The sequence below is a fragment of the Zonotrichia leucophrys genome, chromosome 14 (genome assembly GCF_028769735.1).
Source record: "Zonotrichia leucophrys gambelii isolate GWCS_2022_RI chromosome 14, RI_Zleu_2.0, whole genome shotgun sequence".
Lineage (NCBI taxonomy): Eukaryota > Metazoa > Chordata > Aves > Passeriformes > Passerellidae > Zonotrichia > Zonotrichia leucophrys.
Genome location: NC_088184.1, coordinates 15539264 through 15552961, shown reverse-complemented (window position 1 = coordinate 15552961; position 13698 = coordinate 15539264). Strand labels below are relative to the sequence as shown.

At 58.6% G+C, this 13698-nt stretch overlaps 1 protein-coding gene across 4 annotated transcripts in view; it reads right to left on the bottom strand.

The window, feature by feature from the left end:
* Positions 1-386: 386 nt before the first annotated feature.
* GRID2IP (Grid2 interacting protein) overlaps positions 387-13698 on the bottom strand; it is a 34774-nt gene continuing 21462 nt past the window's right edge. For 2 of the 4 annotated variants that reach the window (XM_064725978.1, XM_064725981.1), the window contains 13 exons: positions 12621-12715; positions 11906-12026; positions 11003-11313; positions 9833-10246; positions 8900-8987; positions 7913-8002; positions 6978-7174; positions 6031-6186; positions 5393-5479; positions 4846-4975; positions 3448-3566; positions 2861-3025; positions 387-2422 (listed from right to left, as the gene is read on the bottom strand). In XM_064725978.1, coding sequence (XP_064582048.1) covers positions 2351-2422; positions 2861-3025; positions 3448-3566; positions 4846-4975; positions 5393-5479; positions 6031-6186; positions 6978-7174; positions 7913-8002; positions 8900-8987; positions 9833-10246; positions 11003-11313; positions 11906-12026; positions 12621-12715 — 2045 coding nt within the window. In that variant the 3' untranslated portion in view covers positions 387-2350. The remainder of the gene's footprint in view (positions 2423-2860; positions 3026-3447; positions 3567-4845; positions 4976-5392; positions 5480-6030; positions 6187-6977; positions 7175-7912; positions 8003-8899; positions 8988-9832; positions 10247-11002; positions 11314-11905; positions 12027-12620; positions 12716-13698) is intronic. The other 2 variants (XM_064725980.1, XM_064725982.1) reach the window with 1 other exon arrangement.

Sequence of the window (13698 nt, the reverse complement as noted above, 5' to 3'; positions counted from 1 at the left end):
CACAGCACCTGATAGGGAGCTGCTCCTGTCTGTCTGCTCCCGCTGTCACGGGAGATAAACCCCCCTGGACATGAACTCAGCCTCAGCCAAGAATTCTTTTCCAGAGGGAAACAATTCACTGCCTCATACAGCTCGCTAAATGTTTTCTTCTGAAGGCTGCGGTTAAAAATCCGTGCTATTTTAAGAATTTGCTGCTCGTTTTGATCCCTCCAGCCTGGATGCTGTGGGGCAGGAAGGTTCTTCTCCCCACCAGCCCAGCCCAGCCAGGTGAGAGCCTGCAGGTGTCAGAGCCAGGATCAACAGTGCAGAAGGTGCAGAATCCCTGACACCATCACCAGCAGCACTTCTGGACAGAAGACAGAGGTCTGTGCAGTCAGGAGGCAGAAGGCAGTAGCTTTATTTCAGGAATAGCACATAGGCATTGGGTAGAGACTGAACCGGGAATATACATCGTCCCCTTATCAAATCTTATCGCCAGAAGTTCTGGCTCTTTGAAAATATTCACATAAAAATACCAAAGGGATTGGAGTTCTAACTATTTCAGAAAGTTACAACATGTAGCAAAATCTATGTACAGCATCTTCTGTCGGGACAGTTTCAAAAGAACCTCTGGTGGTTTAAATATTGGACATGTTTTTTTAAAAAAAAGGATAAATAACAGAATGCAGTGTGCAACATCCAAAAGGGAGAGAGGAGCAGAGGGAGCGTGGCCCTGTCCTGGACCTCTGGGAACACGAGGCTACCCACTACCTGGCACTTAAAGCTGTATAAACGGAGAACACTTGTGAAAATATACCTCACTTTCTACAGCGGGGTTTAAAAAAAATACCAAAACCCGGAGATCCGAGGGTCGTAAGGTCTCCCGTAAATAACGAAATAATGCACCGGTCGGTGATGGTGTCCCGGAGCGGCGGCGGCTGCGGGACACGGAGCCCTTGCTCCGGCCTCGGGCAGGCGGGACCTACACGGCGCTGGCTGCGGGGACACGGGGGACACGGGGACACGGGTGGGTTTTGCACGGAGGGGATGCCCACAAAGCACGGAGAGAGCTCGGGAGCCCCCGCAGGCGCAAGCAGCAGCCGTGGAACGCTGTCCCTCCGTGCCAGGGGCACAACGGGGGGATCCAGGAGGGTCCGGGCAGCTGGGAGAGGGATGGGCACGATGAGAGGTGGGTGTGCACATCTGGAGGTGGGTGTGCACATCAAGAGATGGGTGTGCACACTGGAAGGTGGCCGTGGACACTCCTGGAGCTCCCTGGGATATCCCCCACGAAAACTGCTCCTGCAGCAAAGGGGGTCCCAGGATGGTGGAACCATTTATGTTGGGAAAGCCCTCCCAGGCCATCCAGTGCAGCTGCTGCCCCTGCTCTGCCAAAGCCACCCCTCACCCAAGCACTGTGCCCAGGTGCCACATCCAAAGGGCTGTTAAACCCCTCTAGGGTGATGCCCTGCTCCCCCGTGCCGTGCCCGGAGCAGCACCTGGGGCTGCAGAGCCCTCCTGCTCCCATTCAGGCTCCCGGGCATTCTGTGCTTTCCAAGAGCCATGGAACTGTTCAGGGCTGCCTGCTGGCGAGTTCCAGCAACCTCGTGCTGATGGTGTTGCTCTCTTGGGAGGGTTTCAAGGCCTGTCAGCCTCTGGCACAGCTTTGTGCAGAGCCGAGGGCCAGGAAGGAGCCGTGAGCTGGAAGGATCAGACCGGATCCATCCTCGGGACCTCGGGGATGTGCCAGGAGGGTCCTGCAGGGTCCTGCTGCTCTGCACTGCCACTGGCTGCCAGGGGAGGGAACTGGAGCTCCTGGGCCACCTCCGGTGCTCTCTGCTCTGCTGTTCCCCCTGTGCTCTGGGGCAGAGGGGCTTGGAGAGGGGCTGGACAGGGCTCAGCAGCATCCCCAGAGGAGCGGGAGGTGCCCTCCCTGCTGCTCATCCCCCTGCTCCCTTCCCTGCTGGGCTGCCCGGGGGCTCTGTGGCTCTCCCCCAGCCCAGGGCTGCTGGGCAGTGCCCCCCGGCTCGGGCAGTGCCCGTGGGGGTGTGGGGAAGGTCTCCAGTCACAGGAGTTTGGGGAACGTGGTTCAGTGGGGTTTTACCAGATGGACACAAACCCCGGGCTCAGGGATCTATGGAGTTGGAGGGTGCTGAGGAAGCTCTGTGAGGACCAGTGCAGGGTTTGTCTTTGTGTCACCCTCTGTCACCCTGTGTCACCTGCGGTGCCTCCTCAGTGCCTGCCCCGGCCCCTCTGTCGGTGACCCTGCTGGCTGGGAGCAGGAGGCAGCAGCGTATTTACACCAGGCTGGACAGGAGCAAATTGCACTTTGTTGGCAAGGAGCTGTTGCACCTCAGGTGGCTGCAGGCCGTCACCAGGCCAGGGGAGAGGTCATCCTGGGGCTGCGCTGGCTCTCGCCCACCTGCACGTCACTGAGAGCCCGCTGTGGGACACAAAGGGCACAGCTCAGAGGGGCAGGGTGGGCAGGCCCTGGCACAGGTACCCAGAGCAGCTGTGGCTGCCCCTGCATCCCTGGCAGTGCCCAGGCCAGGCTGGACAGGGCTGGGAGCAGCCTGGGACAGTGGGAGGTGTCCCTGCCATGGCAGGGATGGAATATGGGGTGATCTTTAGGGTCCCTTCCACCCCAAACCATTCCAGTATGAACAACCCCATCACTCTCCCCTGGGGCTTGGGGCCTCCCTCAGTGTCCCACCCTGGCCATCTGACATTTGTGTCAGAAAAATTGCACCTTATCAGCATCAGAAAAGTTGCTTCTCACTCAGGCACAGCTGCTCACAAAAGCCCATCCCAGTCACACACAATAACACACCTCACTGACACCCACAGGACATCCCTGCTGCCTTGGAAAGCTTCAACTCACCTCAAACTTGCTCATGAATTCTGCAAAAATGCCAAAGAAGGCTTCGGAGGTTGTCATTTTTGAGTCCTCCCCGAAGAAGGACAGCACCTTGCTGAACTCCTCCATGGCCTTGTGCTGCAGGTCGTCCAGGGAGCGCATGGCGGGCTGGGCACTCTCCAGGAAGGACTGCAGGGCTTGGCTTAAGGGCAAAGAGCTGCTCCACGGTGCTGGCAGGGGTCCCAGCCCCTTATCAGACAGCTGGGTCCCAGCCCTTATCAATCTCTTATCAGATAGCTGGGTCCCATCCCCCCCTTATCAATCTCTTATCAGATAGCTGGGTCCCATCCCCTTTATCAATCTCTTATCACATGGCAGCAGGGAGATGCTGACAGGCACACGTGGAGGTGCTGGCTGTCCCTGTCAGCACAGCTCCCAAGGACAGATGTCCCAGCACGTTCCTGGGGCTGTGCCACACAGGGACACCCCAAACCTGCTCACCAGGCTGGCTGAGAGCAGGGGCAGCTCCCAGCAGTGCCAGGCACAGCCCTAGGCAGTGTCGGGGGTCCCTGGGGGCACTCAGGGCCGGCTCCCCTCTCACAGAAGGATACGGTCATGACAATGGCAAACCTGTCCTCGGCGGTGGCGGGCATGCTGTGACAAGCCTTCTGGATGTCACTGACCGTGCTGTGCAGGTCCTTCAGGTCGGCTGTCAGGGTCCTCTGGTTCACTGCAGGGGACAGCGGGGTCAGCAGGGCTGGGACACGCAGGGCTGGCTCTGCTCCCACAGGTGAGGTGAGGAGCATGGGCCAGGGGACAGTTGTCGCCCTGATTTTTTAAGTTTTTCTAAGCCTTGTGATGTTGACATTCTTGTAAGGAACTTTCTCACACGCTTTGTGTAAATAACTCATTGTTTTGCATTGTTTTATGGAGGAGGAGTGTCGCAGACATCTTTTATGAAAAATCCTTTCCTCAGGATTTTTCCTCCTAAGAAGCTGAGAGGCCTCAGGAACAAACTGTAAACATTGATTATCTGCTGCTGTGGAATGCAACAGATGGGTCTCATGGGGTTGTTTCTAATTAATGGCCAATCACAGTCAGCTGGCTTGGACAGAGAGCTGAGCCACAAGCCTTTGTTATCATTCCTTCCGATTCTATTCTTAGCCAGCCTTCTGGTGAAATCCTTTCTTCTATTCTTTTAGCATAGTTTTAATGTAATATATATCATAAAATAATAAATCAGCCTTCTGAAACATGGAGTCACATCCTCGTCTCTTCCCCAATCCAAGAACCTGTGACACAAATTCCAGCTGGGAAAGCTCCAGGTACAGACCTTCCCCTGGTGGGAAGGGGAAATTCACAGCTCCAGGCTGGAGTTTGCTCCTTTATTTATGCACTGTAGCACTAATTCCCAAGGGAATTGCTCACAAACAGCAGGGGATGGTGTGCAAGGGGAATGCAGCTCGTGCTTGGTAGGGATTCAATGCATCATTTAAAATCACAGATTGTGGAATCATTTAGGTTGGGGAAGCCCTCCAGGGTCATCCAGTCCAGCTGTTTCCCCAGCTCTGCCAAAGCCACCACTGACCCAAGCATTGTCCCCAAGTGCCACATCCACGGGACTGTAAAACCCCTCAGGGATGGGGACCCCTGCCCTGGGCAGCTGTGCCAGGGCTGGGCAGCGTTTCCAGGCAGGAATTTTCCCTAAAATCCCACCCTGAGGCCATTCCCTCTGCTCCTGTCCCTGCTCCCTGGAGCAGAGCCCTGCCCAGGGGCAGCAGTGTGGGATGGATGGGTGACACCTCACTGTCACTGTCACTGCCAGCTCAGCCCTTCCCAAGGCTCTCCTGCTGCTCAGGACCTTCCCTCACGTGCTCAGGACCTTTCCTCGTTTGCCCAGGCTCCATCCTGCCCCTGCCAGGCTGTGCAGCTCCCGGCTGAGCCCAGGCTCACACCCAGCCCAGGGGCAGTGCAGGGACACCCGGGCTTGCAGCTCCTCTCTCCTTTACCTTTGGCAGCCAGCGGCACCGTGGGAAGGTCCTTGGCAAAGCCCAGGAGCTCTGGGAAGTGTTGGCTGAGGGATTTGGCAAGGATGTGCAGGAAGGTGGATTTCCCATCCACAGTCTTGGTCGTGTTCAGCTGCAGCAAAGCAGAACAAGTGAGGATCCCACCTGAGGGCTCACACACACCGGGGTGGGCTGCTCCTCGTGCTGGGGCTAAGGGTTAAACTGCACATTTGATGTTCACACACAGTTAATGTTCACAGATTAGTGCTGGAGATGTCCCTCCTGCAGGGCAGGGCTGTCCCCTGTCCCCAGCCCTCAGGTGTCCCCCTGCAGCCCCTATGGGGTGAGCACCTCTCCCACACACACCTGGCCCACGGTGGGCAGGATTCCCACCAGAACCACAGCAGAGCCTCTCTGAAGTCCCCCCTGTGGGTCAGTGCAGCCCCTGCCCCCTCCCAAAGGGTCCCAGGGTCCCTTTGAGAGCAGCTCTGTGGGCACAGGGAGCCCCCAGCTCGGTGTGCCCTGCCCCAGAGCGAGCTGCTCTCCTCACCTCGGTGAGGAAGTTGATTTTAAAGCCTGTGGTTTTGCTGGTCTTGGGCTGCCCGTTGTTCAGGTAGTTCCCCATGGCCAGCACGAACTGCAAAAGGAGAGCAGGGCACGAGGGGCTGGTCAGCTCCTGGCCCTGGGTCCTTCCATCTCCCATGACTCTGAATCTCTGTTCCACCATAAGTGCAACCTGTCCCCATTCCAGCTCTGATGGGACTCTAATCTCTGTCCTTACATAATGTGCAGAACAACACTGCCCTTCCATCTCCCATGACTCTGAATTTCTGTTCCCCACCCATTCATGTGCAGACCAACCCTGTCCCCATGGATTTAAGGAACTGATGGGGGGTCACTGGCCAGGAGCTACTGAGGAATTTCATCCCTCCTCTGCAAACGCCTCTGAGCACACACTGACCTCATTTGTCCCACCTGCTTTTTTTTTAAAGCAGACCCAAACGAATTAACAGCAATTTGGGACAGCTCATCTGAGGAGGGTCATGGAGGACCTGCAGTGGGATTTGTTCTCTCTGTGCCAGGCTCAGCCCATCCCAGGACCCCAAAACGCCTCCTCAGGGGGAGGGCAGTATGGGTGGGGCACAGGGACCAGTGGTGGCTGTCCCAAGCAGAAGGGACCGCTCTGACCTCCAGGATCTTTGCCAGCTTCTTGCTGCTCTTCAGCTCCAGGGAGGCCTTGCAGATGCACTCGTAGCTGGCTTTGATCTCCTCGGTCTTCTCCTGCAGGGTGGTCTTGAAGTGCAGGCTGCGCAGGCGGATCTTGTACTCGGGCACCGACAGCATCTGGGCAAGAGGGCAGTGTCACCTTCTGCAGGGCAGTGCCACCATCTGCAGTGTCACCTTCTGCAGGGCAGGGTCACCTTCTGCAGTGCCACCATCTGCAGTGCCACAGGCCCCCTGCACAGGACTTCTGCTGCCCTGGGCATGGAACAGGAGCTACAGGTGGCACAGGGCAGGTGTGCTGCCATGGGATGGGCACTCTCACACCAACACCCACGAGTGGCTTTGTCAATGGAAGATAAATCAGAGCTGGGCAAAGCCACTGTCACCAGGGAGCAAATGTGTTGGTGGCTCTGCAGCTCTGAACCAGCCCCTGGGAGCTGCCAGACCCCTCAGGCATCAACTGAGCATCACCCCAATGGTCCCAGTGCCATCAGCCCCAGGTGTGAGTGTGCTGGTGGCAGGACAGGGCACACTCAGCATCACCCAGGTGTGAATGCCCTGCTGGCAGGGACAGGTACACTCAGCCCAGGTGTGAATGCCCTGCTGGCAGGGACAGGGCATACACAGCCCCAGTGTCAGTGTGCTGCTGGCAGGGACAGGTACATTCAGCCCAGGTGTGAATGCCCTGCTGGCAGGGACAGGTACATTCAGCCCAGAATGCCCTGCTGGCAGGGACAGGCACACTCAGCATCACCCAGGTGTGAGTGTCCTGCTGGCAGGACAGAGCACACACAGCATCACCCAGGTGTGAATGCCCTGCTGGCAGGGACAGGGCACACAAAGCATCACCCAGGTGTGAGTGTGCTGCTGGCAGGGACAGGCACACTCAGCCCCCTCCCAGAGCACGGCACCTGCAGCACGAACTGGTCGGGCTCGCTGAGCTTGCCGGGGCTCTCCTTGTAGCTCTGGAAGCGCTGCACCTCCTCCCCATCCGGGGCGTAGAGCAGCAGCTGCTTGATGTGGGAGGGCTCCAGGCGATCCGTCTCCATCGTCATCAGGATCTGCCGCAGCTCCGCGTGCGACAGCTTCAGGTGCGCGATCAGGATGGCTGGGGGGGAGGCACGGCACTGTCACTGTCATTGTCACTGTCACTGGGGGGAGCAGGGGACACCGGGGTGTGGCAGGGCTGGGGACGCAGTGCCTGGCAGGGACAGGGACAGAACAGAGGGACACACTGCCCAGCAGGACAGAGGGACAGGACAGACACAGGAGCGGATCACCAACCTCCCCACGGAGTGAGACCCCTGCAGGTGCCCAGGCAGGCACAGCCCTGGCTCAGGGAGGGTTTTCCCCTCCCTGGGACCCTGCAGGGGCTGCGTGGGGACCCAGGGGTGGCTCTGGTCCTGCAGCCCCCCAGGGCACAGCACGCACCTCATCCACACCCCAGCTGGGCTGCCCTGGGACCAGCCCTGCTCCCACATCCCCAGAGCCAGGGGGATCCTGGGCAGGGTCCCACCGAGCCCTCCCAGCCTCCTCCCCACCAGAAACACATCCTGAGAGGCAGCACTGCCCCTACACTGCCCCAGTTCCCTGCAGGGGTCCCCAGGACCACCAGGCACATCCCATCCCCATCCTTCCCCAAAAAGTTCCATCCTTGCCCCCAAAGTTCCCTCCTTGCCCTGCCCAGGCTGAGCACACTCTGGGGCAGCTCTGGGCTGCAGGAAGAGTCCAGTCAGTCCATCCCAGCTGAGCTGTGCCCATGGGATTGAGCTCATGGTCTTCCCCTTTACCTTTCCAGCTCTCTACATCCCACCTGTGGGCCCCTTTTGGGGGTACCTTCACTTACATGTGTTGTAGGCCTTTTTGTGGGACAAAATTTCAACCACGTCTTTCTTTTTAAAGTTTTCAGGCATGAGAGTTGGCTCTGGAAGAGAAACTGAAAGATTTAATCGTGGGTAAGGACAGGCTCAGGCGGCTCCAGCGGGAAGAAAACTGTCCTGCAAACATGAGACCATGAATGAGAGAGAGGAGGACGGATGCTTTGCACACAGCAATGGCTCCAGGAATCCTTGAATTCTGCAATTCAAAGATCTCCCCAATGGAGGGCTCAGCTGGAGCTGAAAAAGGCAAAAGGAGAGGTGAAACACACAGAAAATCCCAGACTGCTCAGAAACATCCTACAAACAGCGTGCCCTGAGATGAGCCCCACTGCATCCCAGTGCCAGCTGGGCACCCTGGCCCCTGCAGGGCAGCTCAGACATCCCACTGGCTTCACTGGAATGCCTCCCACAGGGTCACCACCACCCCACACCCCAGCCTGGACCTTGCTCTGGGCTTGTGGCACCCAAAAACTGCTCTGGGTGAGGATCCCGTGGGGCTGTGGGTGATGGGAGCTGCACAGGCACAGAGCTCCAGAGCCAGCACAGCTCTGGGGACATCCACTGATTATCTGCACAAAGAGTGAAGTGCTGCTGGAGGTGATTTCCTTGGACACAGCAATGTTTTCATGGCTTTTGCAGCATTTCCAGAGCTCTCAGGCACTGGACCTGCAGTTGGTGAAAGCCTCAAGCTGGGTTTCAGTGCCCAGTGAAATGTGGAGAGAAAACAGATCGTGGCAGCAGGGATAATTAAGGGAGATAATGAAACCATCTCCACCTTAATGATCACAGCCACAAAATCCTGAGGATGAACAAATTCATGGCACGGGTGATGTCACAGACTGGCATTGCCCTGCTGCCCATCCATTCCCAGTCCCTCCCAGCTCCTCCCAGTCCCTCCCAGCTGGAAATGGTCTCTGCTGGCACCAGGACCCGTTCTGGGGCTCAGTACTTACTCGTGGGCTTCTGAGTGCCAAAGTGCAGCTCCAGGTCGAGGTATTTGACCATGTCACTGAGCTTGTCATAGTCAGAGTCTTCCCCGAGCTGTGGGAGGAGGAATAGGGGCTGTGCTGGGACGGGGACAGCCCCTCAGTGCCACCTGTGCTGGCACCTTCCCTGTCCCACACTCAGCTCCTGTCCCCAGACAGGCTGGTGGCACCTCCTGTGACTGCAGGCTCAGCCAGTGCCCTGCAGATTCACTCAGCTCCTGACACAGAGCACCTCTGTCCTCATTGCTCCTTGCACATGAGCCCCTCACTGGAGGATAAAATGGCAATCCCAGGAGCTTCGGGGATTGTTCTGCACACAGAGAAATCACCGTGAGGAAGGATATTCCTCTCTGGAGTGCTGGGGAGAGGGAGCTGCAGGGTTCAGTGCCTGTGGGACTGGAAGGTGATCCCACAGCTCCCCTCTGGCTGCTCAGGGCACAGGGAATATGGCATGTCCTGACCACCGGGAGACACCAGAGGCTGGGAGTGAAACCCTGGGGAGGGATGGGATCCACCTCGGAGTTCTGCACCACTCCATGGCCACCATGCCAAAGGACGGTCCTGCCTTGTGTCACCCCTCACCTCTGCTGTCCCCTCCGCTGTCCTGCCCTGCCTGGGGCTCTCCCATCACTGCTCCACCCATCCTCATCCTTTCCCACTGAACCCCCTTCCCAAACCGCTGCAGAATCCATCTGGAGGCAACCCCTGAGGGCAGGGGAGTGCTCCCCACGATGCTGCAGACAAAATCAGCAGCTCAGAGGCTTCCCAGGGCCTCCCCCAGCCCAACAGTTCGTTCCAAACAACCGAGGGATGCACGGGAGCCCCGCAGAGCCTCAGCACAGGTCACCGCTCCCCGGGACACATCTGGGACCCCCTGTACCTCCCCTCTCCCGGCCATACCTGGCCCCAGATGGTGCCCTCCGAGTTCTCCACCTGCTCCCAGCGCAGCCTCTTGACGCTCATGTGGTTGGAGTCGCTGCGGCGGTGCAGCAGCCCGCGGTGCAGGGCGGGGGCGCAGGGCACGGGGGGCGGCGGAGGCGGCGGCGGCGGCGGCGGCACCGGGTGCAGGTGGCTCACCAGGGACTTGGGGACCGGGGCCACGCTGCCCTTGGGGGGCTCGGCCTTGGCGGGGCCGCCCTGGGGGTCGTGGAACGGCAGGGGGGGCGGCGGGGGCGGGGGGCTGAGCGGAGGGGGCGGGATGTGGTCCGAGAGCGTGGAGTAGGTCAGGGAGCTGCCCTCGTCGCTGCTGCTGATGTACTCGCTGCTGCTGACATCGTTGGTGACATAGCTGCCCTGGTCATCCTGGAAACTCATCTGGGGGCGCACAGGGCAGAGGGTGAGGGTGGCATCTTGTCCTTCATCCACCATCCTCCATGCTCCTTGTTCTCCATCCACATCTTCCATCCTCCTCATCTTCCATCCACATCCTCCATCCTCCTCTTCCATCCACGTCCTCCATCCACCATACTCTATCCTTCTTGTCCTCTATCCACCATCCTCCATCCTCTTCATACTCCACACTCCTCATTCTCCATCCACATCCTCCATCCTCCTTGTCCTCCATCCTTCATCCTCCACCCACATCCATCCATCCATCCATCCATCCATCCATCCATCCATCCATCCATCCATCCATCCATCCATCCATCCATCCATCCATCCCCACCACCCCGCTGTGTGCAGAGCCCAGGACGTGTCCCCTGACCCCTCACATGGCCATCTCCATACCCAAGGTGCCTACACCATTGCTTTGGTGAGCCGGTGGCCCTCTCACCTCCTCGTAGTCGTTCTCGGGGGTGAGGAACTCATCCACGATGGTGACGTGGTGCCCCAGCTGCTCACTGAGGGTCCTCAACCCACATCCTCCACCCACCATCCTTCACTGTCCTCATCATCCATCCATCCATCCATCCATCCATCCATCCCTCCATCCCTCCATCCCTCCATCCCCACCACCCCGCTGTGTCCAGCCCCTCGTGCCACCTGCAGAGCCCAGGACGTGTCCCCTGACCCCTCACATGTCCATCTCCATACCCAAGGCACCTACACCAGAGCCAGTGGCCCTCTCACCTCCTCGTAGTCGTTCTCGGGGGTGAGGAACTCATCCACGATGGTAACGCGGTGGCCCAGCTGCTCGCTGAGCGCGTCCAGGAAGCGGTCGGTGTCGCGGCTGCGCGGGGGCCGCGAGAAGGTGAACAGCTTCTTGCGTCGCGACAGCGGCGAGCGCGGCCGGCGCGTGGGCGACGGGGCCGGGCTGCTGTCCAGGCTCACGTAGGGGTTGGACTCGGTGCTGCAGGGCGAGGCCACGCTGCTGTGCAGCCGGTAGTAGCACGGCTGGCTCGCCAGCTCGCTCGGCCACGCCAGCCCCGGCTTGCGGCCACCTGTGGACGGAGCGCGGGGAGCTGTGGGTGGGGGTCCTGCAGCCCCTGGTGTGACCGTGCTCACAGGGGTGTCAGGGTGAGGGAGGAGATGAGGATCTCTCCCCTCAGAGAGGCTGATTGATTATTTTATGATCTATATTACATTAGAACTATACTAAAAGAATAAAAGAAAGGATTTTCTCAGAAGGCTAGCTAAGCTAAGAATAGAATAGAAAAGAATGATAACAAAGGCTCTGTCTCAGACTCTCTGTCCGAGCCAGCTGAGCTCTTTTTGTATATATAATAGAGAATATAATATAATATAATATAATATAATATAATATAATATAATATAATATAATATAATATAATATAATATATATCATTAAATAATAACCAGCCTTCTGAAACTTAGAGTCAAATTCTCATCCCACTCAGACTGCCTGAAAATTCCACACTGCAGAGCCAGCCCTGTGAGTTCCCTCACCCACAGAACCATGGCTGCTGCCTTGTGAGATGGCACCAAGGGGACACTGCCCTGTGCAATGGCACCAAGGGGACACTGCCTTGTCCCCACCCGCCTGGCCAGCACCCCCACGGTCCCCAGAGGTACCTGCAGCAGCGTGTGGCAGCTCGGGGGCAGGGGGGGATGTCCTGTGCAGGGCAGCGTTGCCCACCTTGCCGCCAAAGCCCCCGATCAGGCGGTTCTCCAGCTCCGCGTACACAGCTGACATCTGGGGGAGGACACAGAGCTGCTGCCATGGCCAGAGCTGCTGAGGAGCCCCAGAGAGCTGCCCCAGTGACCCGCCATGCCCTGGGGACAGCACAGTCCCCACAGACCCGGCTGCCCAGAGCTGGGGCTGCCCCTGCATCCCTGGCAGTGCCCAGGCCAGGCTGGACAGGGATTGGGGCACCCTGGGATAGGGAAGGTGTCCCTGCCATGGCAGGGGTGGCACTGGGTGGGCTCTGAGGTCCTTCCAACCCAAACCTTTCTGGAACTCTCTGGCCCACCAGTACCCATCTCTCACTCTATAAAGGGGGGCTTCACCCCAGCCCTGTCTGAGCCCCCCAAGAGCCTCTCACTGATGAGGCTGCAGGGAGACACTGGCAGGCATCAGCCTCATTAGAGGTGACTAATTGCCCGGGGAGGTGACCTCAGAAGGGGCAGGGACACCCTCAGCCCCTGCAGGTGTTCACCCACACACCCCATTCCCTTTTCCTGCTGCCCTGTGCTCACAGCAAAGGAGCCAGGAACCTTCCCGTGCCCACACCACCCCACAGAGGCGGGCAGAGCCCCACAGAGGTGCCCCCTGCCCCATCAATCACACCATTTTGGGGTTGGGTGTCTCCGGGAGGGACGTGCCATCTCCAGCCTGTCTCTCTCCAGGGATCAGGCGCACGGGGACCTCCACGGTGTCACTGCCTGCAGAGGGAGAGACAAAGTCACTGCTCTGTGTGTGCCCCAGCCACACAGCCCTGACCCACACGGGTCCCTGTGTGCTGCTGGGACCCACAGGGAGCCCCCTGCCCCAGCTCCTGGCTCTGGGGGTCCCCAGGGAGCAGTGCAGGGTGGGTTTGGGGTCAGCAGACAGCTCCAAGCTGCTCCATTCTCCCCTCGGGGCAGCTGAGGACAGGGCTGCTCCCACAGCTGGCCAACATCTGCCCAGCCACGGCTCCCCTGCAGCACACACAGCTGTTGGCTGCTCTCCAGGCTCTAATCCCCTCCAGAAGAGCTCCTCGGAGCCAGGGCAGAGGATCTTCCTCCCCTGGGAAGTGTCCCAGAGCCCCCCTGACAGCCGAGGGACACCACATGGCCAGGAGGTGCTCAGGGAGGTCAGGGGGAGGTTGTGCTCAGGAGCACAGCTCAGGGCCCTTTGGCATCAGCCAGGGGAGATGGGACAGGCAGGGCTGTGTGCCCTGGAGGGAGGCAGGGCTGGGGCCTCAAATGGGGCTTGTCAGAGTCTCAAAGGGGCCCTGAACCATGATCTCCCTCCTCACATCATTTCACAAGTGTGGTTTGCCCTGTTAATTGGATGGACTCTGAGCATGTTCAGAGGGAAGCCATAAATTTTATCCCCAGAAGGGGTGGGCAGCAGACAGCAGGAGCAGTTCACATCTGAGTGATGGAAAGGGTTGAAAATAACATTCAGACTTATGATCTAGTGGTCTCTTATTGAATTGGTTCTTTCATTATGAAATTGCTGTCCCTGGATGTGGCTCTCAGTGCTCTGGGCTGGGTGACAAGGTGGGGACCAGTCACAGGTTGGACTCAATGATCTTGGAGAGCTTTTCCAACCTCAATGATTCTGTCATTCTATAATTCTGTGATTCTGTTTCTGAAAACATGGATTTCCAGCTGGTGCCTCACTGCTGGCCCTCTGACCTCCCTCCACCTTTGCCTCCATC